Genomic DNA, 24,616 nt, shown 5'->3' on the forward strand with positions numbered 1-24,616 from the left:
ATTCAAACTGAGTCAGCTGGTGTTCGGAGACTGGGACTCTGGGACAAGTGTCCCTCCTCCAGCACCATAGGTCTGTACCTGACCAAGGTGCACTCCCTGCCCCCAACACTCATAAACAGGCTTCAATAATAACAAATCTTCAGTGGTGTGTTAAAGGACATTTAAAAAGTACCTGGATGTGCACCTGAAGTGTCGTAACCTGCAGGGCCATGGACCGAGAGCTGGAAAGTGGGATTAGGCTGGGTAGCTCTTTGTGGGCCGGCGCGGACACGATGGGCCAAAATGGCCTCCTTCCATGCTGCGGTCCTTACCCGGTCTGATCCACCTGTCACTCCAGTCCCACACCAACACGGCTGCCCTCTGGACTGCCCGAGCCAGCCATCCAGCTGCATCAAACATCTACAGAAGGAGGCCTACCCTCACCTTCTCAGGGCAACGAGTTGGGCCGCCCCCCACCACCCCAGGACTGTCCTGGGGTCTCCAGGAACCAGCGTTGAATCTCCAAGACTCTGCCACAGTAACACAGGAGAAAAATCCTGCAGACATTTTTAAAAATTGTGTGTGATTTATTAATATTCCTTCAACATTTATTAGTTATAAAAATATTGGAGCCAGGATGAAAAGTCTGTTTGACGGGCTATCACGCATCATCCATTACCCGCCTGTTTCCCATCCAATGTGCCATGGAAAGGCAGTGTGTCGCGAGGGTGGGCATGTCGGCCGGCCAATGGCGGGAGGGTGGGGGCGGGGCAGTTGGAGGCGGGTGGTCATGTGATGAAACCTCCAGGAATACATCCAATCAGAGTTAGCAACCCGAGCAACTAGAGATGGGCAACAAATAATACCCTTGCTAGAAAGCCCTCAGCCCGGGAATGAGTGTGAAAAACCTTAGACCAGATGATAAAGTAAGTCACCTATATTCGTGGACTGACAGCTTATTTTGATGGCTGTGCTGCTGATTGTATGAAGATAAACTTTGTTCTCTCCTTGTCTCCCCTTAGCTGAAATGTTGTGGTGTCATTAACTCTACCGACTGGGGCAATGTTGTGCCCAAATCCTGCTGTATGGAAACTCCTGGACCCTGCCACTCCCCAAACTATTTCCAAAAGGTGCGATGAATGAATGAAGTGGCCTAAACCTGCAGCTGAACCTCCTCCTCAAGGAAATCCTTTAATGTTGGCATCTGAGAGACTCTTTCAAATCATGTTTCCATCTGTTAGCACTTAGTGAGGTGGCTGACACGCTGTACTGTCGGGATTGGAACTGGGCCATGCCTGTTGGGTTATGCCTGTTGGGTTATGCCTGTTGGGTTATGCCTGTTGGGCCATGCCTGTTGGGTTATGCCTGTTGGGTTATGCCTGTTGGGTCATGCCTGTTGGGTTATGCCTGTTGGGTTATGCCTGTTGGGTTATGCCTGTTGGGTTATGCCTGTTGGGTTATGCCTGTTGGGTCATGCTGTTGACGTCAGCCTATCGTGGGTAGAATCCAAGGGACTTTTGTGGATGGTGTCCTCTCCTTCAGCGGCAGCCTGTAGATTGCATGAGTCAGCGCTGCAAGTAAACACAATGATTAACTCCTGCTCACCCATCACTAAAACTAGGGGCATAGTCTCAGTATAAGGGGCTGCCCATTTAAAACAGAGATGAGGAGGAATTTCTTCTCTCAGAGGATTGTAAATCTGTGGAATTCTCTTCCCCAGAGAGGTGTGGAGGCTGGATCATTGAATATATTGAAGGCGGAGATAGACAAATTTTTGAGCGTTAAAGGAATAAGGGGTTATGGGAACAGACAGGGAAGTGGAGCTGAGTCCATGATCAGATCAGCCATGATCTTATTGAATGACGAAACAGGCTTGAGGGGTCAGGGGGCCGACTCCTATTTCTTATGTTCTTATAATCTGTATGATTAAAGAGTGGCTGTTGTGGGGCAGCACACATAGGGTCATAAAATGGACACTGAAACAGTATTTGCCCACGCGCTGCAAAGAGTTAAGGGTTCTTTGATGCTTTGCTTAGAGATTTTGAGTTTGAGTGACAAAGATATCTAGAAGGATCTGTAGTGTGTCTGTGTGTGAGTGTGTGTGTATGTGTGTGTGTCTGTGTGTGTGCGTGTATGTGTGTGTGCGTGTATGTGTCTGTGTATGTGTGTGTATGTGCGTGTGTGTGCGTGTATGTGTGCCTCTGTGTGTGTGTGTATGTGTGTGTATGTGTGTGTGTCTGTCTGTGTGTGTGTGTATGTGTGTGTGTGTGTGTAGGTATGTGTGTCTGTGTGTGTGTCTGTGTATGTGTGTGTATGTGTGTGTGTGTCTGTGTGTGTATGTGTGTGTGTGTGTGTGTAGGTATGTGTGTCTGTGTGTGTGCGTGTGCGTGTGCGTGTGCGTGTGTCTGCCTCTTCCCTTCCTTCCTCTCGCCCACCGGGCCAAACTTCCTCTGAGGTTCCCCCCTGACCTAGTCCTGACCTCACATCTTTCTCCAGTTTCTCTACGATCTCCCCTCATGACCTTTCCGTGCTCAACCTGTCCATGAGACCCACTTCCTGCTCCCTTGACCCTATTCCCACCAAACTGCTGATCACCCAATTTCCTTTTCTGACTCCCATGTTAGCCGACATTGTTAACAGTCTCTCTCCTCAGGTACTGTCCCCCTCTCCCTCAAATCTGCCGTCATCACCCCTCTCCTCAAAAAACCAACCCTTGACCCCCTCTGTACGTGCTAGCTACCGCCCCATCTCCAATCTCCCTTTCCTCTCCCAACTCCTTGAACGTGTTGTTGCCTCCCAAATCCATGCCCATCTTTCCTGGAACTCCATGTTTGAATCCCTCCAATCCAGTTTCTGCCCCTGCCACAGTACCGAAACAGCTCTCATCAAAGTCACAAATAACATCCGTTGTGACTGTGACAAAGGTAAACTCCCTCCTCGTCCTCCTGGACCTGTCTGCAGCCTTTGACACGGTTGACCACTCCATCCTCCTCCAACACTTCTCCACCATTGTCCAGCTGGGTGGGACTGCACTCACCTGGTTCCATTCTTATCCATCTAATTGTAGCCAGAGAATCACCTGCAACGGCTTCTCTTCCCATCCCCGCATCGTTACCTCTGGTGTCCCCCAAGGATCTATCCGTGGTCCCCTCCTATTTCTCATCTATATGCTGCCCCTCGGCGACATCATCCGAAAACACAGCGTCAGTTTCCACATGTACACTGATGACACTCAGCTCTACCTCACCACCACTTCTCTCGATCCCTCTACTGTCTCTAAATTGTCAGACTGCTTGTCCCACATCCAGTTCTGGATCAGCAGAAATTTTCTCCAATTAAATATTGTGAAGACTGAAGCCATTGTCTTTGGTCCCCGCCACAAACGTCGTTCCCCAGCCACAGACTCCATCCCTCTCCCCAGCATCTGTCTGAGGCTGAACCAGACTGTTCACAACCAAGGCGTCATCTGTGACCCTGAAATGAGCTTCTGGCCACATATCCGCGGCATAACTAAAACCGCCTATTTTCACCTTTCTAACATCGCCCGTCACCATCACTGCCTCAGCTCATCCACTGCTGAAACCCTCATCCATGCCTTTGTTAACTCCAGACTTGACTGACTATTCCAACGCACTCCTGGCCGGCCTCCCACATTCTACCCTACGTAAACTCGAGGTGATCCAAAACTCGGCTGCCCCGTGTCCTAACTCACACCGAGTCCCGCTCACCCATCACCCCTGTGTTCACTGACCTACATTGGCTCCTGGTTAAGCAACGCCTCGATTTCAAAATTCTCCTCCTCGTTTACAAATCCCTCTATGGCCCTCACCCCTCCCTATCTCTGTAATCTCCTCCAGCCCCACAACCCCCTGAGATATCTGCGCTCCTCTAATTCTGCCCTCTTGAGCATCCCTGATTATAATCGCTCAACCATCGGCGGCCGTGCCTTCTGTTGCCTGGGCCCCAAGCTCTGGAACTCACTCCCTAAACCTCTTTGCCTCTCTACCTCTCTTTCCTCCTTTAAGACGCTCCTTAAAACCTACCTCTTTGACCAAGCTTTTGGTCACCTGCTGTAATTTCTTTTTGTCTGGCTCAGTGTCAAATTTATCTGTTTTGTCTTAAAACACTGCTGTGAAGCGCCTTGAGACGTTTTATTGCGTTAAAGGTGCTATATAAATAAAAGTTGTTGTTGTTTTTTGGTGTGTGTGTGTGCGTGTCTCTGTGAGCATTCAGTCACAGTGTGCTCTGACTCAGCTATCTGTGTGGTGGGTGATATGTCCTTACGATACAGTATAAATGCACACGAGGCCCATACTTGAGAGAAGGTCACTCTGTGACCAGTTACCTTTATTACCAAGACCTCAAGTGATGAAGGTGGGTGGAGCTTCCCCTTTTATACCTGAAAGTCCAGGTTAGGAGTGTTTCCCACAAGTTCGCCCCTTGTGGTCAATGTTCTCAAGGTACACAACTTAGGTCAGCTAATACATGGGTTACAATGATCGTTGAATACATGACAGTGGGTGTGTGTGTGTGCCTGCCTCTGTGTGCATTCAGTCACAGTATGCTCTGACTCAGCTATCTGTGTGGTGGGGGTGTGTGTGCGTGTTTCTGTGTTCATTCAGTCACAGTGTGCTCTGACTCAGCTATCTGTGTGGTGGGGGTGTGTGTGCGTGTTTCTGTGTTCATTCAGTCACAGTGTGCTCTGACTCAGCTATCTGTGTGGTGGGGGTGTGTGTGCGTGTTTCTGTGTTCATTCAGTCACAGTGTGCTCTGACTCAGCTATCTGTGTGGTGGGTGATATGTCCTTACTATACAGTATAAATGCACACGAGGCCCAAAGTCTTATTGGGATCACAGGTTAAGTCTCTCTGGTGGTTTACGCTCCCTTGTAGAGCGCCTGAGTTGGGGCTCCGGTTGTTGGGCGCTGGCCTGAGTGTCTGCTGTTTGCGGTGCCTCAGGCCTGTCCGGACTGCCCACAGTGACTGGGCTCTCCTCCACTTGGCTCCGGTGTTCGGTCACCTGTGGAGGAGTAAACTCTACGTTGTGTTCTTCCTCTGCTTCTTCTATGGGGTTGCTGAACCTCCTTTTAGTTTGATCCACGTGTTTACAGCAGATTTGTCCATTGGTAAGTTTAACTACCAAAACCCTATTCCCTACAATCACAGTGCCTGCAAGCCATTTGGGCCCTGCAGCGTAATTAAGGACAAAAACAGGGTCATTTACATCAATACATCGCGCCGTCGCATTCCTGTCATGGGAGTCACATTGTGACTGATGCCTGCTCTCAACAATTTCTTTCATAGTATGATGTATGAGGGATAACGTGGTTTTGAGCGTCCTTTTCATTAGCAGCTCTGCGGGTGGAACCCCTGTGAGCGAGTGTGGTCGGGATCTATTGGCCAACAGGAGGCGAGATAAGCGGCTTTGTAGGGAACCCCCTTGGATTCTGAGTATCCCCTGTTTGATTATCTGCACTGCTTGTTCTGCCTGGCCGTTTGAGGCCGGCTTGAATGGTGCCGTTCTGACATGGTTAATTCCATTTCTTGCCATAAAGTCCTGGAATTCAGTGCTTGTGAAGCATGGGCCATTGTCGCTGACCAAGACATCTGGTAGACCGTGGGCGGTGAACATTGCCCGTAGACTTTCTACCATGGCAGAGGATGTGCTTGAATTTAAAATGTCACACTCAATCCATTTGAAGTAGGCGTCTACTACAACCAAAAACATTTTTCACACAAAAGGACCTGCGTAGTCCACATGGATGCGTGACCATGGCTTGGCGGGCCAGGACCAGGGACTAAGGGGGGCTTCCCTGGGTGCATTGCCCAGCTGAGCACATGTGTTGCACCTGCGAACACAAAGTTCCAGGCCTGCATCTATCCCTGGCCACCAAACGTGTGACCTGGCAATTGCCTTCATCATGACAATGCCCAGATGCTCATTGTGAAGTTCTCTGATAAACATCTCTCTGCCCATCTGGGGCATGGCTACTCGGTTTCCCCACAGTAGGCATCGGCCTGAATTGATGGTGGCCTTGTAATCGCCACATATCCTGACCGACCCATCCGCCTTGAGCACCGGCACAATCGGGCTCGCCCAGTCACTGAATTCGACTGGTGAGATGATGCCTTTCCTCAGCAGGCAGTCCAATTCGCATTCTATCTTTTCCCACATCACGTATGGCACCACTCTGGCCTTGTGGTGTACTGGCCTGGCGTCCGGGTTTATGAGAATCACTACCTTGGCCCCCATGAAAGTGCCGATGCCGGGTTGAAATAATGAGTCAAATTTGTCCAGGACCTATGAGCATGATACTCGCTCCACAGAAGAAATTGCATTGACATCGCCCAATTTCCAGTTCATGACAGCAAGCCAACTCCTCCCCAGTAGTGCGGGACCGTCCCCCGGGACAATCCAGAGTGGCAACCTGTTCTCCAAATCTTTGTGGGTCATGGCTACCATGGCGCTGCCTAGCACCGGAATGATCTCCTTTGTATATGTCCGTAGCTGTGCGTCAATCGGCAATAATTTTGGTCTCCTGGCCTTGGACAACTTGTCGAACTATTTGATACTCATCAGGGACTGGCTGGCCTCCGTGTCTAGCTCCATTAATACTGGGATGCCATTGAGGAGCACTTCCATCATTATCGTGGCGTCCTGGTATATGAACTGTATATGTGCTCCACATGAACTCGCTGAACTTCAGTTTCCAGCGAAATCCCCCAGTATTCATTTGGCCTCGTAGGGCTTACATCGAGCCCATCCTTCTCATACATCAACCTGGCTGTAGGTTTCCTGCACATACGCGCCAAGTGACTGCTGACGTTGCAGTTTCTGCAGGTATATTGCTGATACCTGCTAGCTCTGGCTAGGTGTTTGCCTCCACACCTCCAGCATGAGCTGGAGGCCCTGTTCTTGGAAACAAAAGGTCCATTACCAGTGATCGTCTCTGACTGTCTCTGTAACTGTCCTTAAGTGCACCATTAACAGTTGTTGATAGCCCCATTACTGGCCGCATTGTCCATTGCGATGGCATGAATTGCCGTTCAGCTAGCCATTGTCTCTGTTGAATTCCCCCTTTGGGTTCGACTACATGCTGAGGCATATCCGAGTGCCCTTGTCTGCCTAGGGAACTGTGTGCCGCGTTAACAATGTTGACTCCCTGGTCGTTTGCCGCATTTGAGCCAAGATTTTTGTCATACATCATTTTGGTCTCTTCCTCCCCCGAGATAAATGTCTGGGCTCTCAGAGCCGCCGCTTCCAAGGTCAAGTCTTTGGTCTCAATCAGTTTCCTGAAACTCCCAGCGTGCCCAATGCCCTCAATAAAAAAGTCTCGCAGCATCTCCGCTCTGCATGCATCTGTGAACTTACATAGGCTCGCCAGTTGCCGGAGATCTGCCACGAAGTCTGGAACGCTTTGCCCTTCTCGCCGCCGGTGCGTGTAAAACCGGTGTCTCACCATGTGCATGCTGCTCGCCGGTATAAGATGTTCCCCGATCAATTTACTGAGCTCTTCGAACGTCTTGTCCGGCGGCTTCTCTGGCGTTAGAAGGTCCTTCATCAGGGAGTAGGTTCTGGATCCACAAACCGTCAGGAGATGAGCCCTGCGTTTGTCGGCTGAATCCTGTCCCAACCATTCCTTAGTGACAAAACTTAGCTGTAGTCTCTCAATAAAGTCGTCCCAATCATCACCAACCAAGTACCTCTCTTCTGTGCTGCTAGTGGCCATGCTCGCGTGGTTTAAATCCCAGTTTCTCGTCGCTAATGATATGTCCTTACTATACAGTATAAATGCACACGAGGCCCATACTGGAGAGAAGGTCACTCTGTGACCAGTTACCTTTATTACCAAGACCTCAAGTGATGAAGGCAGGTGGAGCTTCCCCTTTTATTATCTGAAAGCCCAGGTTAGGAGTGTCTCCCACAAGTTCGCCCCTTGTGGTCAATGTTCCCAAGGTGTACAACTTAGGTCAGCTTATACATGGGTTACAATGATAGTTGAATACATGACAGTGGGTGTGTGTGTGTGTGCCTGCCTCTGTGTGCATTCAGTCACAGTATGCTCTGACTCAGCTATCTGTGTGGTGGGGGTGTGTGTGCGTGTTTCTGTGTTCATTCAGTCACAGTGTGCTCTGACTCAGCTATCTGTGTGGTGGGGGTGTGTGTGTGCGTGCCTCTGTGTGCACTCAGTCATAGTGTGCTCTGACTCAGCTATCTGTGTGGTGGGGGTGTGTGTGTGCGTGCCTCTGTGTGCACTCAGTCATAGTGTGCTCTGACTCAGCTATCTGTGTGGTGGGGGTGTGTGTGTGCGTGCCTCTGTGTGCACTCAGTCACAGTATGCTCTGACTCAGCTATCTGTGTGGTGGGTGTGAGAAGCAGGTTCTGAAATCACTGCCCATGTGTTTTCCAGGGTTGCTATGGCCTAGTTCGGGATTGGTTTGAGTCCAACTTTCTAATCATTGGAATCGCCATCATTTGTGTGTCGATCATCCAGGTAAATACTTCATGTGAATCCGTCTTGCACTGCTGTACATAATCAATGCACCATCATGATGAGGTGCCAGTTGGTAGGAATACAAAACACTAACTAACATTACGTGGCATCTTTTACTTTACTAAATCCACCCATTTCACATTAAGGCCCAAAGGACCCTCTGTGCAATAATCATTTTTACCAACCCTTCCCTTTGTTCTTTCTGGTGATCACATTTATGCTCTGGTTTGCCCATACCCAGTCTCAGAAACCCGCACAGCTTGGAACACAGTCAGAATGATCGCGGAGGTTGAATAAAATTGGCTTGTATTCCCCTGAGTTTAGAAGGTTGAGGGGTGATCTGACCAAGGTGTTTAAAATGCTAAAGGAATTCGCTCGATACAGAGGAACTATTTCCTCTGGCGGGAAAATCCAACACAAGGGTACATCATCTTAAAATTAGAGCCAGGCCGTGCAGGAGTGAAATCAGGAAACAATTCTTCACACAAAGGCTGGTGAAAATCTGGAATTCTCTCCCTGGAAAGGCTGTGGATTCAGGAGTTCTATCGGAGCTTTCAAAACTGAGATTGATAGGGGTTTGTTGGGTAAGGGTATCCAGGGATATGGAACAAACATTGTTGTTGTACAGATCAGATGTGTTCTAATTGAATGGTGGAGCAGGTTCGAGGGGCTGAATGGCCCATTCCTGTTCCTAAGGCAGATTTTGAGGAATTTTTTAAGCAGCAGTGCTTTGGGATTGATGCCCTTGGGGGGTAAGGTCTCCTGGTAACACTGATTGTCTGGGCTCACACAGACGAGCTGTTCGAGAGTGGGCAGCATTGTACGGAATTAAACCCCCCACTGAGACTGTGCCTTGAGAGAGGAGTGGAGAGGGGGAGGACAGGAGATGGGGGAAAACTCGAGGGCGGTGTCCTGTGGTGACAGATGGTGACTGAGTCGCACTTCCTGTGACCGCCAAGTGTTAACGTTGACATTTAGCTTTTTCTGTTTCAGGTGCTTGGCATGTCGTTCTCCATGACCATGTATTGCCAGATCAGTAACAACTACAAGTCGTACGAAAACTGAGCTGATGCCGTGCCTCCCAGGGGCCCTGTCCTGTGGGCTTGTAAATGTATCTGTGATCATTGGCTGCTCTTCTCAAGGCTGCGACTTCACCCATTTCCTGCTGCGAGTTTAGACCGTGTGAACTCTGTCCACCCAAGTGACCGTTGCATGGGTGCCATCCCTCTGATACATCGACAGCGCCTCTCAATCTCTCCCTTTGGACCTCTGCAAGGAACTGTACTCAAATCAAACTGGCTGCTTTGCCTCTTCCCGTCTGTTTTGTTGGGAAAGCTCCAGGAGCAATGAGCTTAGCAATTCTGCACTTCCCTGTCTGTGTGTGAGATGGACAGACCCCCTCAGCCTTGGCAAGTGTCAACAGGAAGCATCAAGTTCACCAATCAGAAGACTCAACATTACATGGAACGACATAGAATTACAGCACAGAAACAGACCATTGGGCCCAATGGCTCCATACCGGTGTTTATGCTCCACACGAGCCTCCCACCCCTCTTCACCACACAATATCAGCATAGCCTTTCTCTCTCATGTGTTTATCTAGCTTTCCCTGAAAGGCATCGCTGCTATTGACCTCCATTGCTCCCTGTGGTAGTGAATTCCCCATTCTAACCACACTGGGTAAAGAAGTTTCTCCTCAATTTCCTATTAGATTTATTAATGACTACCTTATATTTATAGCTCATAGTTTTGGTGGAACCATGTTCTCTACGCCTGCTCGATCAAACGCTTTAATAATTTTAAAGACGTCAATCAGGTCACTCCTCAGCCTACTCTTTTCCAGAGGAACAAGCCCTAACCAGTTCAATCTTTCCTGATAGTTATAACCTTAGTTCTGTATCAGCCTAGTCAATCCTTGTTGCCCCTTCTCCAGTGCCTTATAATATGGAGACCAGAACTGTTCACAAGTATGGTCTAACTAAGGTTCTGTGCAAGTTACACATCACTTTTCTGCTTTTCAATTCTATCCCTCTAGAACTGAACCTCCGTGTTTTGTTTGTCTATTTATGGCCTTATTAACCTGCATTGCGATTTTAGTGATTTGTGTACCTGTATCCCATTTCCACTCTTATTTTCTCAGGAGAAATGGCTTATAATTCCCTACAAAGTGTGACACCTCACACTTATCTACATTGGCCTGGAAATCCCTGTCCTCTGCTTCCCGCTCGTCAGAAAACGGCTAAAAACAGCACCGACTTTTTCCTGCTGCACCCACCAGCGATCCCGGACTCGAGGCCTCCTCTCCCTGCGCACAGAGCGTGTGCACGTCGGGACATCCGTGGGAGTCACATGGGCCTGGACACCCAATCACAGTAAAGTATTTTCTCATTCATAGTAATCGGAGATTTGTAAGTCTGAAACTCCTATTACTATGAATGAGAAACACTTCCAAAATACACAAACACTACATAAAAATTTTTTAAAAACACCTCACATGAATACATTATAGAAATTAAAGTTGATATAAATGTTTTTGAAAAAAAATATTTGCTGATTAAAAAAAAAAGTTTTAATTATGGTTTAAGATAAACTTAACTTAGTGGGCAGGGTTTTTAACATTAAAATGTGTTTTTTAAATTTTATTTTTAGATATTTTTACCAGGCGCAAGAGTTTTAAGGACAGTTGCAGGGCAAGAGATGGGCAAATCGTGCTATTGCTGCCGTGGGATTGTCCTTCTCCCGAGATGCGTGCGATGTGTCAAGCCACAAACGTGACAGATCGGAAAAGCCAGATTTTGCGCGGTGAAAACTGTTTTTGCGATGCCTTCCCGGGTCTGTACACACTCCGTACGGATCCAGGACTCTGGGATTTCTAGGCCAGTGACTCTGTAGCTGACCGTTAATCTCGTGCGCACACTGTGCCAGCCTTAAAACCAGCGGTGGTCCCACAGACTGCATGTACACATAGGGGCTGTGGATTGAAATATGTTTTCAAAATAATGCGTTTGAACTGATTAATTGCCAAGTAAAGGCCGGTTTGAGAAGTCAACCAATATGGTGCAATCAGTCACTTTAATGACTAAATTACACACAGTAACAAATCAGAACTAAAGAGGGATATTACCCCAGTGCTTTGGAGAACAGGCGATCATGTCTTGAAACTGTCGGTCCCTTTGACCTGTGTACCCGTTCTGTGCTGTTGGCTGCATATTATGAGGCCACTAGTCCTGGCCACAATGGAGATGTTTGGGTAACTCCCCAGTTACCTCACACACACTGCTGTAAGTGACAGTGATTGATTTGACGCACGCAATTTGTATTCTCTGCTCACTGCAATTTCCTGGAGAAATCAACCTGCTTTTCAGTCATGGGTTTGCTGCATTTCATCGAGACACTTTTTAAATAGACTCTGTAGCCTGTTTGCTGTGGTGCACTGCTTAAACAGACTCTGTTTACTGAGTAATTAAACATTGTTTGCTGTGAGACCTACCATAAGAACTGCACTGCCTCCAACTCATTGGTGGATTTAGTCGTGGCAACAGAGAAAGTGCGGGGGGAGTGAGAGCGCGGGGGAGTGAGAGCATGGGGGAGTGAGAGCATGGAGGAGTGAGAGCGTGGAGGGAGTGAGAGCGTGGAGGGAGTGAGAGCGTGGAGGGAGTGAGAGCATGGGGGGAGTGAGAACGTGGGGGGAGTGAGCGCGGGGGAGTGAGCATGGGGGGAGTGAGAGCATGGGGGAGTGAGAGCGTGGAGGGAGTGAGAGCGTGGAGGGAGTGAGAACGTGGAGGGAGTGAGAACGTGGGGGGAGTGAGAGCATGGGGGGAGTGAGAGCGCGGGGGAGTGAGAGCATGGGGGAGTGAGAGCATGGGGGAGTGAGAGCGTGGAGGGAGTGAGAGCGTGGAGGGAGTGAGAACGTGGGGGGAGTGAGCACGGGGGAGTGAGAGCATGGGGGGAGTGAGAACGTGGGGGGAGTGAGCGCGGGGGGAGTGAGAGCATGGAGGGAGTGAGCGCGGGGGGAGTGAGCATGGGGGGAGTGAGAGCGTGGAGGGAGTGAGCGCGGGGGGAGTGAGCATGGGGGGAGTGAGAGTGTGGAGGGAGTGAGAGCGTGGAGGGAGTGAGAGCGTGGAGGGAGTGAGAGCGTGGAGGGAGTGAGAACGTGGGGGGAGTGAGCGCGGGGGAGTGAGAGCATGGGGGAGTGAGAGCATGGGGGAGTGAGAGCGTGGAGGGAGTGAGAGCGTGGAGGGAGTGAGAACGTGGGGGAAGTGAACGCGGGGGAGTGAGAGCATGGGGGGAGTGAGAACGTGGGGGGAGTGAGCGCGGGGGGAGTGAGCATGGGGGGAATGAGAGCGTGGAGGGAGTGAGAGCGTGGAGGGAGTGAGAGCGTGGAGGGAGTGAGAACGTGGGGGGAGTGAGCGCGGGGGAGTGAGAGCATGGGGGGAGTGAGAACGTGGGGGGAGTGAGCGCGGGGGGAGTGAGCATGGGGGGAGTGAGCGCGGGGGGAGTGAGCATGGAGGGATTGAGCGCGCAGGGGGATTGAGAGCGCGGGGGAGAGAGATCGCAGGGAGGGGGTGATCATGGGGGGAGAGAGCGCGAGGGAAGAGAGCACAGGGAGTGAGACGCGGGGGAAGTGAGCGCGGGGGGAGCGAGAGCGGAGGGAGTGAGAGCGGGGGGGGAGTGAGAGCGCGGGAAGAGTGAGAGCACGGGGGAGTGAGAGCGCGAGGGAAGAGAGCACAGGGAGTGAGAGTGCAGGGGGAGTGAACGCGGGGGGAGAGAGATCGCGGGGAGGGGGCGATCACGGGGGGAGAGAGATCATGGGGGGAGAGAGATCGCTGGGGGAGAGAGATCGCAGGGGGAGAAAGATGGGGGAGAGAGATCACGGGGGAAGAGTGATCATGGGGGGAGAGAGGTCACGGGGGGAGAGAGATCATGGAGGGAGAGAGATCATGGGGGGAGAGAGATCACGGGGAGGGGGAGATCATGGGGGTGAAAGAGATCATGGGGATGAAAGAGATCATGGGGGAGAGAGATCACAGGGGAGAGTGATCATGGGAGGAGAATGATCATGAGGGAGAGAGGTCGCGGGGGGAGAGAGATCACGGAGGGAGAGTGATCGTGGGGAGGGGAAGATCACGGGCGGAGAGAGATCGCAGGATTTGAGAGATCGCAGGATTTGAGAGATCGCTCACAGAGAGGAGAGAGATAGTAGGGAGGGAGAGGTCACGGGGAGAGATCTTGGGGAGAGGTCATGGGAAGAGGTCATGGGGAGAGGTCACGAGCAGAGTTCGCGGGGACAGGTCACGGGGAGAGGTCACGGGGAGAGTTCGCGGGGAGTGGTCATGGGGAGAGGTCACGGGGAGAGTTCGCCGGGAGAGGTCACGGGGAGAGTTCGCGGGGAAAGGTCATGGGGAGAGGTCATGGGGAGAGGTCACGGGCAAGGTTCACAGGGAGAGGTCACGCGGCGAGTTCGCGGGGAGAGGTCACGCGGTGAGTTCGCGGGGAGAGGTCACGGGGAGAGTTTGCGGGGAGAGGTCACGGGGAATGTTCACGGGGAGAGGGCACGGGGAGAGGTCACGGGGAGAGGTCATGGGGAGTGTTTGCAGGGATAGATCACTATGGGAAGAGATCAGAGGGTATTAGTTTCCCAATGGAATGCCCTCCCCATGACCCTCACCCACCCTTGGTCAGGGTGGAATAGTTCCGGGTTTTTATGTTGTTAATATTACCACCAATGATTCTTTTCTTTCATCTCCATAGAGTATCTACATGGCCATGACATCATGCACCCTCAGCCAATCAGTGACTCTGTAACCCCTTTCACCCATATATGGACGTGCTTCCATAATGATCCTCGCTCACTCTCAGCAGCTTTCCAGCAACACTTCAGACAAAGTGCACTGGGCGAGTTTGGGAGGGCACAGCCGTCCTGTGCAGTGCAAGGTTTGAATGTCCCAGCACAACTTAATTGTGATGTAGTTGAGTTCACGTCTCGACCTACCTGAATGAATCACCGAGGTTAGAAATGCAGCTTTGCCAACCCCGCCTGGTATATCCTGAGACAAAGTTGGCAAATATCAGGAGATTCTCGATAGAAATCATCAGTTGCTTTTTTTGTCAAATATAAAGCAATATAGATTGACAGTTGGTTTATAAACCTCATTATTGGCTTTATTTAATCTCTGTCAGGTCACAACTCTTCACAAAAATGATATTACTGCATCTGAAAATGCTTTAAGAAATGTTTCTTTAAGATCCTACCCGCTCCCTGGTGCCCAACACAACCATCCCGCAATACAATCCCTACAGCTGCCAACCAAAGGTATGTTGTGGGGGAAGGAATTTCAAATACCTTTTCATGGAGATCGGAGTGGTGATCGCCCCCCATCCCATCCCATTGTAGGCTGCTCCAGGCCGCCTCCTGGAACTTGCCTGAGGGCTGGTACTGGCACTGACGTCTTTGCCCGAGCAAGTTGCCCATGGGGGCATGACCAGTATTGGCAGCTCACCCCCAGTCGGCAGGTGACATTGTTCAATCGTAGAAAATAGTCTGCTTCCACCTAATCTGCCCAATCCCTTCATCATTTTAAATACTATGACATCACCTCAAGTTCCTGATGCTCTCTTTTAGTTCCGATATCGCGCTCTTGTAGTGACTTTCCCTCCAAGTACAAGGCTTCGTGATTTCTCTCAGTAAATATTAGAGATGGAACGTCCCGCATGGGTCAGGAATAGAAACATAGAAACATAGAAACATAGAAACATAGAAATTTACAGCGCAGAAGGAGGCCATTTCGGGCCATCGTGTCTGCGCCGGCCGCCAAAGAGCCACACGGCCCTCGGTCAGCAGCCCTAAAGGTTACATCTAAACCTATGAACAATGACGGAAAGGCAAAGAGCACCCAGTTCAACCAGTCCGCCCCACACATCTGCGACACCCCTTATACTGAAACATTCTACACTCCACCCCAACCGGAGCCATGTGATCCCCTGGGAGAGGCAAAAACCAGATAAAAACCCAGGCCAATTTAGGGAGAAAAAAAATCCGTGAAAATTCTTCTCCAACCCATCCAGGCAATCGAAACGAGTCCAGGAGATCACCCTGGCCGTATTCTATTCCCTGCACTACTTACCATTATATCTGCTCCGTCCAACAAAAGGTCACCCAGTCTAATCCCAATTACCAGCTCTGGGTCCGTAACCCTGCAGGTTACTGCACTTTAAGTGCTCATCCAACCATCTCTTAAAAGTGGTGAGGGTTTCTGCATCCACCACTCTTCCAGGAAGTGAGTTCCAGATCCCCACAACCCTCTGCTTAAAGAAGCCCCCCCCTCAAATCCCCTCTAAACCTTCCACCAACCATCTTAAAAGTATGCACCTCGTAATAGACCCCTCCACCAATGGAAATAGGCCCTTACTATCCACTATGTCCATGCTCCTCAATATTTTGTACGCCTCAATGAGGTCTCCTCTCAACCTCCTCTGTTCCAATGAGAACAAACCCAGTCTATCCAATCTGTCCTCTTAACTAGGATTCTCCATTCCAGGCAGCATCCTAGTAAATCTCCTCTGCACCCTCTCTCGTGCAATCATGTCCTTCCTATAATACGGCGACCAGAACTGCACGCAGTACTCCAGCTATGGCCTAACCAAAGTATTGTACATTTTAAGCATAACTTCTTGTATTCTATGCCTCGGCCAATAAAGACAAGCATTCCGTATACCTTCTTAACCACCTTATCCACCTGGCCTGCTACTTTCAGGGATCTGTTGACAAGCACTCCAAGGTCCCTTTGTTCATCTACACTATTAAGTAGCCTACCGCTTAATGTGTATTCCCTTTCCTTATTAGCCCTCCCAAAGTGCATCACCTCACACTTCTCTGAATTAAATTCCATTTGCCATTGCTCTGCCCACCTGACCAGTAAATTGATATCCTCCTGCAGCCCATGACTTTCCTCTTCATTATCAACCACACAGCCAATTTTAGTGTCATCTGCAAACTTCTTAATCATACTCCCTATATTCAAATCTAAATCGTTGATATATACCACAAAAAGCAAGGGACCCAGTACTGAGTCCTGCGGAACCCCACTGGAAACATCCTTCCAGTCACAAAAACATCCGTCAATCATTACCCTTTGCTTCCTATCTCCAAGCCAATTTTAGATCCAACTTGCCACTTTGCCCTGGATCCCATGGGCTTTAACGTTCATGACCAGTCTACCATGCGGGACCTTATCAAAACCCTTGCTAAAGTCCATATATACTACATCGTACACACTACCCTCATCGACCCTCTTGGTTACCTCCTCAAAAAATTCAATCAGGTTAGTCAAACACGATCTTCCCTTAACAAATCTGTGCTGACTGTCCCTAATTAATCTTTGCCTATCCAAATGCAGATTTATCTTGTCTTTCAGGACTTTTTCCAATAATTTTCTCACCACTGAGGTTAGGCTGACAGGCCTGTAATTACTCGGCCTATCCCTTTCTCCCTTCTTAAACAAGGGTACTACATTGGCAGTCCTCCAATCCTCCGGCACCATGCCCAGATCCAAAGAGGACTGGAAAATGATGGTCAAGGCCTCTGCTATTTCCTCTTTTACTTCGCTTAACAGCCTGGGATGCATTTCATCCGGGCCTGGGGACTTATCTACGTTCAAAGCTGCTAAACCCCTTAATACTTCCTCTCTCACTATATTTCTCTCTCACCAGAATATCACACTCCTCCTCGATAGCAGTATCTGCATTACCCCTTTCCTTTGTGAAAACAGATGCAAAGTATTCAGTAAGAACCCTACCAACATCTTCCGTCTCCACACAAAGATTACCCTCAGGGTCACTAATAGGCTCTACCCTTTCTTTAGTTATCCTCTTACTCTTAATATATTTATAGAATATCTTTAGATTTTCCTTAATTTTACTGGCAAAGAATTTCTCGTGCTCTCTCTTAGCATTCCTAATATCCTTTTTAATTTTACCTCTTATCTTTCGATATTCCTCTAAAGATTCTAAAGTATTTAGCCGTTGATACGTGGCATAAGCGTCCCTTTTTTTCTTAATCCTCCCCTGTAATTCCCCAGACATCCAGGGGGCTTTAGAATTGTTATTCCCACCCTTTTTCTTTAAGGGCACATGTTTGGCCTGAACCTTTCGGATCTCTTGTTTGAATGCCTCCCACTGTTCCGACACTGATTTACCTACAAGCAGCTGTTTCTAGTCCACTATGGCCAAATCACTCCTTAACTTAGCAAAATTAGCTTTTCCCCAATTCGGAACTTTTATTCCAGGCCTATTCTTGTCCTTATCCATAACCAACTTGAATCTGACTGAATGATGGTCACTGGCACCCAAATGCTCCCCCTTCAACCTACCCAGCTTCATTCCCCAAACTAAATCCAAGACCGCCCCCTCTCGTGTTGGGCTTGCTACATACTGACTAAAAAAGTTCTCTTGAATGCATTTCAAATATTACGGACCTTCTATACCCTTAGTGAATTGAAGAGGTCTTACTGTGATTGAAAGGCTGCATTAGAGGGAGCAGCTTGCGGTGGCCCGGCCCGGCCCGGAAATCGGCACGGTCCCGACCTGCAAGACCATCAGCAGGCTGGGGCCATCAGAGGGAGCAGCGTGCAGTGGCATACCACTGCAGGAGGGCAACGGCTGCAAAGTCAGGTCGCTGATTGCAATGCGGGCAGGCGGAGCAGGAGGGGCGAAGGAACGACAAGAGTTTCTAGAAGGAAGTGACCGGGGCCCAGGAGAGGCACGCGTCTGGGGCCCAGAAGAGCAGAGAGCCCAGGGGCAGCACGGGCCAGCCCACACTGCTATATGTGTGTGCGCTCCGTCCGTGCAGCAGAGCTGGTCTCCAGTCGTCCTGATTAATCCTTGCCACTCGACCACTCTGTCAAGCTCATGTGTTGGCTGGTCTTAAAAAAATTCACACACAGGCATCTTCCACCCTCCAACATATAGTTCGGGACCTGGAATATTAGGTCCTTCATTGAAACACCTGTGAACTCATCCTTTTTGGCATGGAAGCAAGTCATCCTCGCTTTGAGGGACTGCCGATGCTGACCCTTCACACTAAATTTGTTTGGAATGTTAAAATCCCCTATTATTACTACCCTATGGTTTTTAGACGTCACAGCAATTTGCCTACATATTTGCTCCTCTATCTCCCTCCCACTGTTTGGGGGTCTATAATACATGCCCAGCAGTGTGATCGCCCCTTTTTTATTTTTCAATTCGACCCATGTGGCCTCAGTTAATGATCCCTCTAACATATCATCCCTCCTCACCACTGTAATAGTTTCTTTAATCATTACCGCACCCCCCCCTTTTACCCCCCTCTCTATCTTGTCTAAAAATCCTGTAAGCAGGAATATTGATCTGCCAAACCTGCCCCTCTTTCAGCCATGTTTCTGTAATGGCTATAAAGTCAGACTCCCAAGTGTCTACCTGTGCTCTTAGCTCATCCGCCTTATTCGCTATACTTCTTGCATTAAAGTATATACCATTCAGCACAGAAAGACCTCCTTGCTTACTACATACTAAGCCCTGTTTCCTCTGTCTTACAGATTCGCTTTCTAGATTCTTGCTATCCAATTTCTGCTTTACTTCCTTCCCTATTGAATTTGTTCTCAGGTTCCCATCCCCCAGCCAACACTAGCACTGTTGAGGTGCAACCTGTCCGGTTTGTACAGGTCCCATCTCCCCCAGAAGCGGTCCCAATGCCTCAAGAATTTAAAGTCCTCCCTCCTACACCAATTTTCCAGCCATGTGTTCATCTCTCTATCCTTCTATTCTTGTACTCATTAGCACGTGGCACCGGTAGTAACCCGGAGATTACTACCTTTGAGGTCCTACCCTTTAATTTTCTTCCTAGCTCCCTAAATTCTTCCTGTAGGACCTCATCCCTCATTTCACTTATGTCGTTGGTCTCGATATGGACCACGATCTCTAGCTGTTTACTCTCCCCTCCCCAGAATGCCCTGCGTCCGCTCTGTGACAGCCTTGACCCTGGCACCAGGGAGGCACCAACCATTCGGGAGTCACGTCTACGGCCACAGAAACGCCTGTCTGTTCCCCTAACTATACAATCCCCTATCACTGGGCTCTTTTGTTCTTCGTCCTCCCCCCTGTGCAGCTGAGCCACCCGTGGTGCCTTGGAATTGGCTCTGGCTGCACTCCCCAGAGGCACCATCGTCCTTACCGATACTCAGAAGTGAATATTGGTTTGAAAGCGAGATTGACTCATGGAGGGACTCCTGCACTACCTGCCTAGCACACTTACTACGTCTGGTGGTCACCCATTCCCCTCTACCTGCATGCCTTTAAGCTGCGGGGTGACCACCTCCTGAAAAGTGCTATCCACGTAGTTCTCAGCCTCGCGGATGCACTGTATTGACTCCACTCGCTGCTCCAGCTCTGAAACGCGGAGCTCAAGTAGTTGAAGCTGGAGACACCTCCTGCACACAGGGTTGTAGGCTGCGCGAAGCATCCAGGACTTCCCACATGCCGCAGGATGTGCACGCCACAGGGCTGAGCTGCATTGCCATCTCTTTAGTTAGACATATCTAGTTTAAAATCTACTTAAAAAGAAATAGAGAAAAGAGAGCTACTCACCAACTCACCTCAACGACCTCCCGGCTCCAAACTCCTGGCCTCCGAACTCCCGAATCGCTGACCTCAGGGCCTACGACTCGCCGACCTCAGGACCTACCTGTTCACCGACCTCAGGGCCTACCGAATCGCCAACCTCAGGGCCTACCGACTCTCCGACCTCAGGGCCTACCGAATCGCCAACCTCAGGGCCTACCGACTCTCCGACCTCAGGGCCTACCTGTTCACCGACCTCAGGGCCTACCAAATCGCCAACCTCAGGACCTACCTGTTCACCGACCTCAGGGCCTACCAAATCGCCAACCTCAGGACCTACCGACTCACCGACCTCGGTACCTACCGACTCACCGACCTCGGGACCTACCGAATCGCCAACCACAGGGCCTACCGACTCGCCGACCTCAGGGCCTACCGAATCGCCAACCTCAGGACCTACCGACTCTCCGACCTCAGGGCCTACCGAATCGCCAACCTCAGGACCTACCGACTCTCCGACCTCAGGGCCTACCGACTCACCAACCTCAGGGCCTACCGACTCTCCGACCACAGGGCCGACCGACTCGCCGACCTCGGGACCTACCGACTCTCCGACCTCAGGGCCTACCGAATCGCCAACCTCAGGGCCTACCGACTCGCCGACCACAGGGCCTACCGACTCTCCGACCTCAGGACCTACCGACTCACCGACCTCGGTACCTACCGACTCACCGACCTCGGTACCTACCGACTCACCGACCTCGGGACCTACCGAATCGCCAACCACAGGGCCTACCGACTCTCCGACCTCAGGGCCTACCGAATCGCCAACCTCAGGACCTACTGACTCACCGACCTCAGGGCCTACCGACTCTCCGACCTCAGGGCCTACCGAATCGCCAACCTCAGGACCTACTGACTCACCGACCTCAGGACCGACCGACTCGCCGACCACAGGGCCTACCGACTCGCCGACCACAGGGCCGACCGACTCGCCGACCACAGGGCCTACCGACTCTCCGACCTCAGGGCCTACCGAATCGCCAACCTCAGGACCTACCGACTCTCCGACCTCAGGGCCTACCGACTCACCAACCTCAGGGCCTACCGACTCGCCGACCACAGGGTCTACCGAATCGCCAACCACAGGGCCTACCGACTCGCCGACCACAGGGCCGACCGACTCGCCGACCACAGGGCCTACCGACTCGCCGACCACAGGGCCGACCGACTCGCCGACCTCAGGGCCGACCGACTCGCCGACCACAGGGCCTACCGACTCTCCGACCTCAGGGCCTACCGAATCGCCAACCTCAGGACCTACCGACTCTCCGACCTCAGGGCCTACCGAATCGCCAACCTCAGGACCTACCGACTCTCCGACCTCAGGGCCTACCGACTCACCAACCTCAGGGCCTACCGACTCTCCGACCACAGGGCCGACCGACTCGCCGACCTCGGGACCTACCGACTCTCCGACCTCAGGGCCTACCGAATCGCCAACCTCAGGGCCTACCGACTCGCCGACCACAGGGCCTACCGACTCTCCGACCTCAGGGCCTACCGACTCTCCGACCTCAGGGCCTACCGACTCACCAACCTCAGGGCCTACCGACTCTCCGACCACAGGGCCGACCGACTCGCCGACCTCGGGACCTACCGACTCTCCGACCTCAGGGCCTACCGAATCGCCAACCTCAGGGCCTACCGACTCGCCGACCACAGGGCCTACCGACTCTCCGACCTCAGGGCCTACCGAATCGCCAACCTCAGGACCTACCGACTCACCGACCTCGGTACCTACCGACTCACCGACCTCGGGACCTACCGAATCGCCAACCACAGGGCCTACCGACTCTCCGACCTCAGGGCCTACCGAATCGCCAACCTCAGGACCTACTGACTCACCGACCTCAGGGCCTACCGACTCTCCGACCTCAGGGCCTACCGAATCGCCAACCTCAGGACCTACTGACTCACCGACCTCAGGGCCGACCGACTCGCCGACCACAGGGCCTACCGACTCGCCGACCACAGGGCCGACCGACTCGCCGACCACAGGGCCTACCGACTCTCCGACCTCAGGGCCTACCGAATCGCCAACCTCAGGACCTACCGACTCTCCGACCTCAGGGCCTACCGACTCACCAACCTCAGGGCCTACCGACTCGCCGACCACAGGGCCGACCGACTCGCCGACCTCGGGACCTACCGAATCGCCAACCTCAGGACCTACCGACTCTCCGACCTCAGGGCCTACCGAATCGCCAACCTCAGGGCCTACCGACTCGCTGACCACAGGGTCTACCGACTCTCCGACCTCAGGGCCTACCGAATCGCCAACCTCAGGACCTACCGACTCACCGACCTCGGTACCTACCGACTCACCGACCTCGGTACCTACCGACTCACCGACCTCGGGACCTACCGAATCGCCAACCACAGGGCCTACCGACTCTCCGACCTCAGGGCCTACCGAATCGCCAATCTCAGGACCTACTGACTCACCGACCTCAGGGCCTACCTGCTCACCGACCTCAGGGCCTACCTGCTCACCGACCTCAGGGCCTACCTGCTCACCGACCTCAGGGCCTACCTGCTCACTGACTGAGGACAGAACTTTCTGTGAGAGCTAAGGGATGGGAAACATTCATCCAAATGTAACAGAACTGATTCAAGCATCAACTATTGTACACAATTCTTCTGACTTTTCAACACCATGCAAAACTTTGTCACTTAATTCAGAAACACATTCCATTGAAACATAGCAGGAAGACGCAGCCTCGTACCTGGTCCATTGCCATCCCGCACAGCGCAAGCTCCATTTCCATTTCCACAGCTCAATCCCCACCACGACTTTGCTCTGCGTGTCAGCTGTGGCTCAGTGGGCAGCACTCTTGCCTCTGAGTCAGAAGGTTGTGGGTTCAAGTCCCACTCCAAGGAATTGAGCCCATAAATCAAAGCTAACACTCCAGTGCAACGCTGAGGGAGTGCTGCACTGTCGGAGGTGCTGTCTTTCAGATGAGACGTTAAACTGACAATGGATGTAAAAGATTACCCTCAGTGTCCTGGCCAATGTAACAAAAAAACAGGTTATCTGATCATTATCACATTGCTGTTTGTGGGAGTTTGCTGTCCTCAAAAGGGCTGCTGCGTTTCCCATGTTACAATAGCGACCACACCACAAAGATACTTCATTGGCTGTAAAACGCTTTGAGACGTCCGTTCTGAAAGGTGTTATATCCAAGTATTTTTTTTTTGGCACTTCTAACGTCATTGTTAACAGCGTCATTCTTGATTGGGTAATAAGGATGTCATCCAATTCATTGACTACTCTGATGGTAACTGTTATGTATTTAACCCCTTGTAACCTGCATACACCTGACCACCAGAGGGCTGACCTGTTGGAGTCCCAAGGGATCCCAGCATCCCTTGGGAGCACAGTATATAAGCAGGCCACACACAAGGTACCTGCACTCTGGAATCTTAATAAATGAGCTAAGGTTACACTTGCTCATTACACACAGTACTCAGTCTGACCATTTATTATGAGGGTAACAATTGGCGACGAGGTAACGAACCAACCGCACGAAAATGCAAAGAAGAGTCATCATCCTAGAGAAGTTCTCAGAAGGGGACGATTGGGAGGCCTTCGTGGAGAGACTCGACCAATACTTCGTGGCCAACGAGCTGGAAGGGGACGAGAACGCTACCAAACGAAGGACAATCCTCCTAACTGTGCGGGGCAACAACCGATGGCCTCATGAAGAATCTCCTGGCCCTGGCTAAGCCAACAGAGAAATCCTATGAAGAACTGTGTACACTGGTCCAGGAGCACCTAAAACCTAAGGAAAGCGTTTTGATGGTGAGATATCGGTTCTACACGTGTCAACGATCGGAGAGCCAGGAAGTAGCGAGCTGTGTCGCTGAACTAAGGTGCCTTGCAGGACATTGTGAGTTTGAGGGATTTTTCGAACAAATGCTCAGAGACTTTTTTGTCTCTGGCCATCGGACTGTTGACTGTAGAAACTTCGAATCTGAGTAAAGCCATAACGATAGCCATATCGAAATCCATCAGCGACAGCACCAAGCAGATTTCGCAGAACAAAGAAGTTTTGGCCAGTACTATGCATAAAGTAACGCCGGTTTTGAGCAGAAATGTACAGGGCAGAATGTACACGCTGGCTGCTGTGGCCCGACCTCAGTTGACCCAGAGTCCGCCATCATCTGTTAATGCGAGGCAGTTAACATCCTGTTGGCACTGCGGGGGTGATCATCGGCCCCATCAATGCCACTTTAAGCACTATGCGTGCAATGGTTGCAAAACAATGGGGCACCTCCAGCGAATGTGCAGGCGAGCTGCAAACCCTGGAAACCACCACGTTGCAGAGGAAGATCGATCCACAGTTGATCAGACGGAATTGGAAACTCGTACGGAGAAGGCAGAGGTGTACGGGGTACACACGTTCACGACAAAATGTCCACCAATAATGCTAAAAGTTGAACTGAACGGTATTTCAGAATCTATGGAGCTGGACACGGGGGCCAGTA

General features: G+C 51.1%; 1 protein-coding gene across 2 annotated transcripts in view; it reads left to right on the forward strand.

Moving 5' to 3' along the window:
- LOC139228184 (leukocyte surface antigen CD53-like) overlaps window positions 1-11,963 on the forward strand; it is a 180,148-nt gene extending 168,185 nt beyond the window's left edge. For both annotated transcript variants that reach the window (XM_070859367.1, XM_070859366.1), the window contains 3 exons: window positions 1,002-1,109; window positions 8,390-8,473; window positions 9,467-11,963. In XM_070859367.1, the coding sequence (XP_070715468.1) occupies window positions 1,002-1,109; window positions 8,390-8,473; window positions 9,467-9,538 (264 nt within the window). In that variant the 3' untranslated portion in view covers window positions 9,539-11,963. The remainder of the gene's footprint in view (window positions 1-1,001; window positions 1,110-8,389; window positions 8,474-9,466) is intronic.
- The last annotated feature ends 12,653 nt before the right edge of the window (window positions 11,964-24,616 follow it).

Source organism: Pristiophorus japonicus, chromosome 17 (genome assembly GCF_044704955.1).
Source record: "Pristiophorus japonicus isolate sPriJap1 chromosome 17, sPriJap1.hap1, whole genome shotgun sequence".
NCBI lineage: Eukaryota > Metazoa > Chordata > Chondrichthyes > Pristiophoridae > Pristiophorus > Pristiophorus japonicus.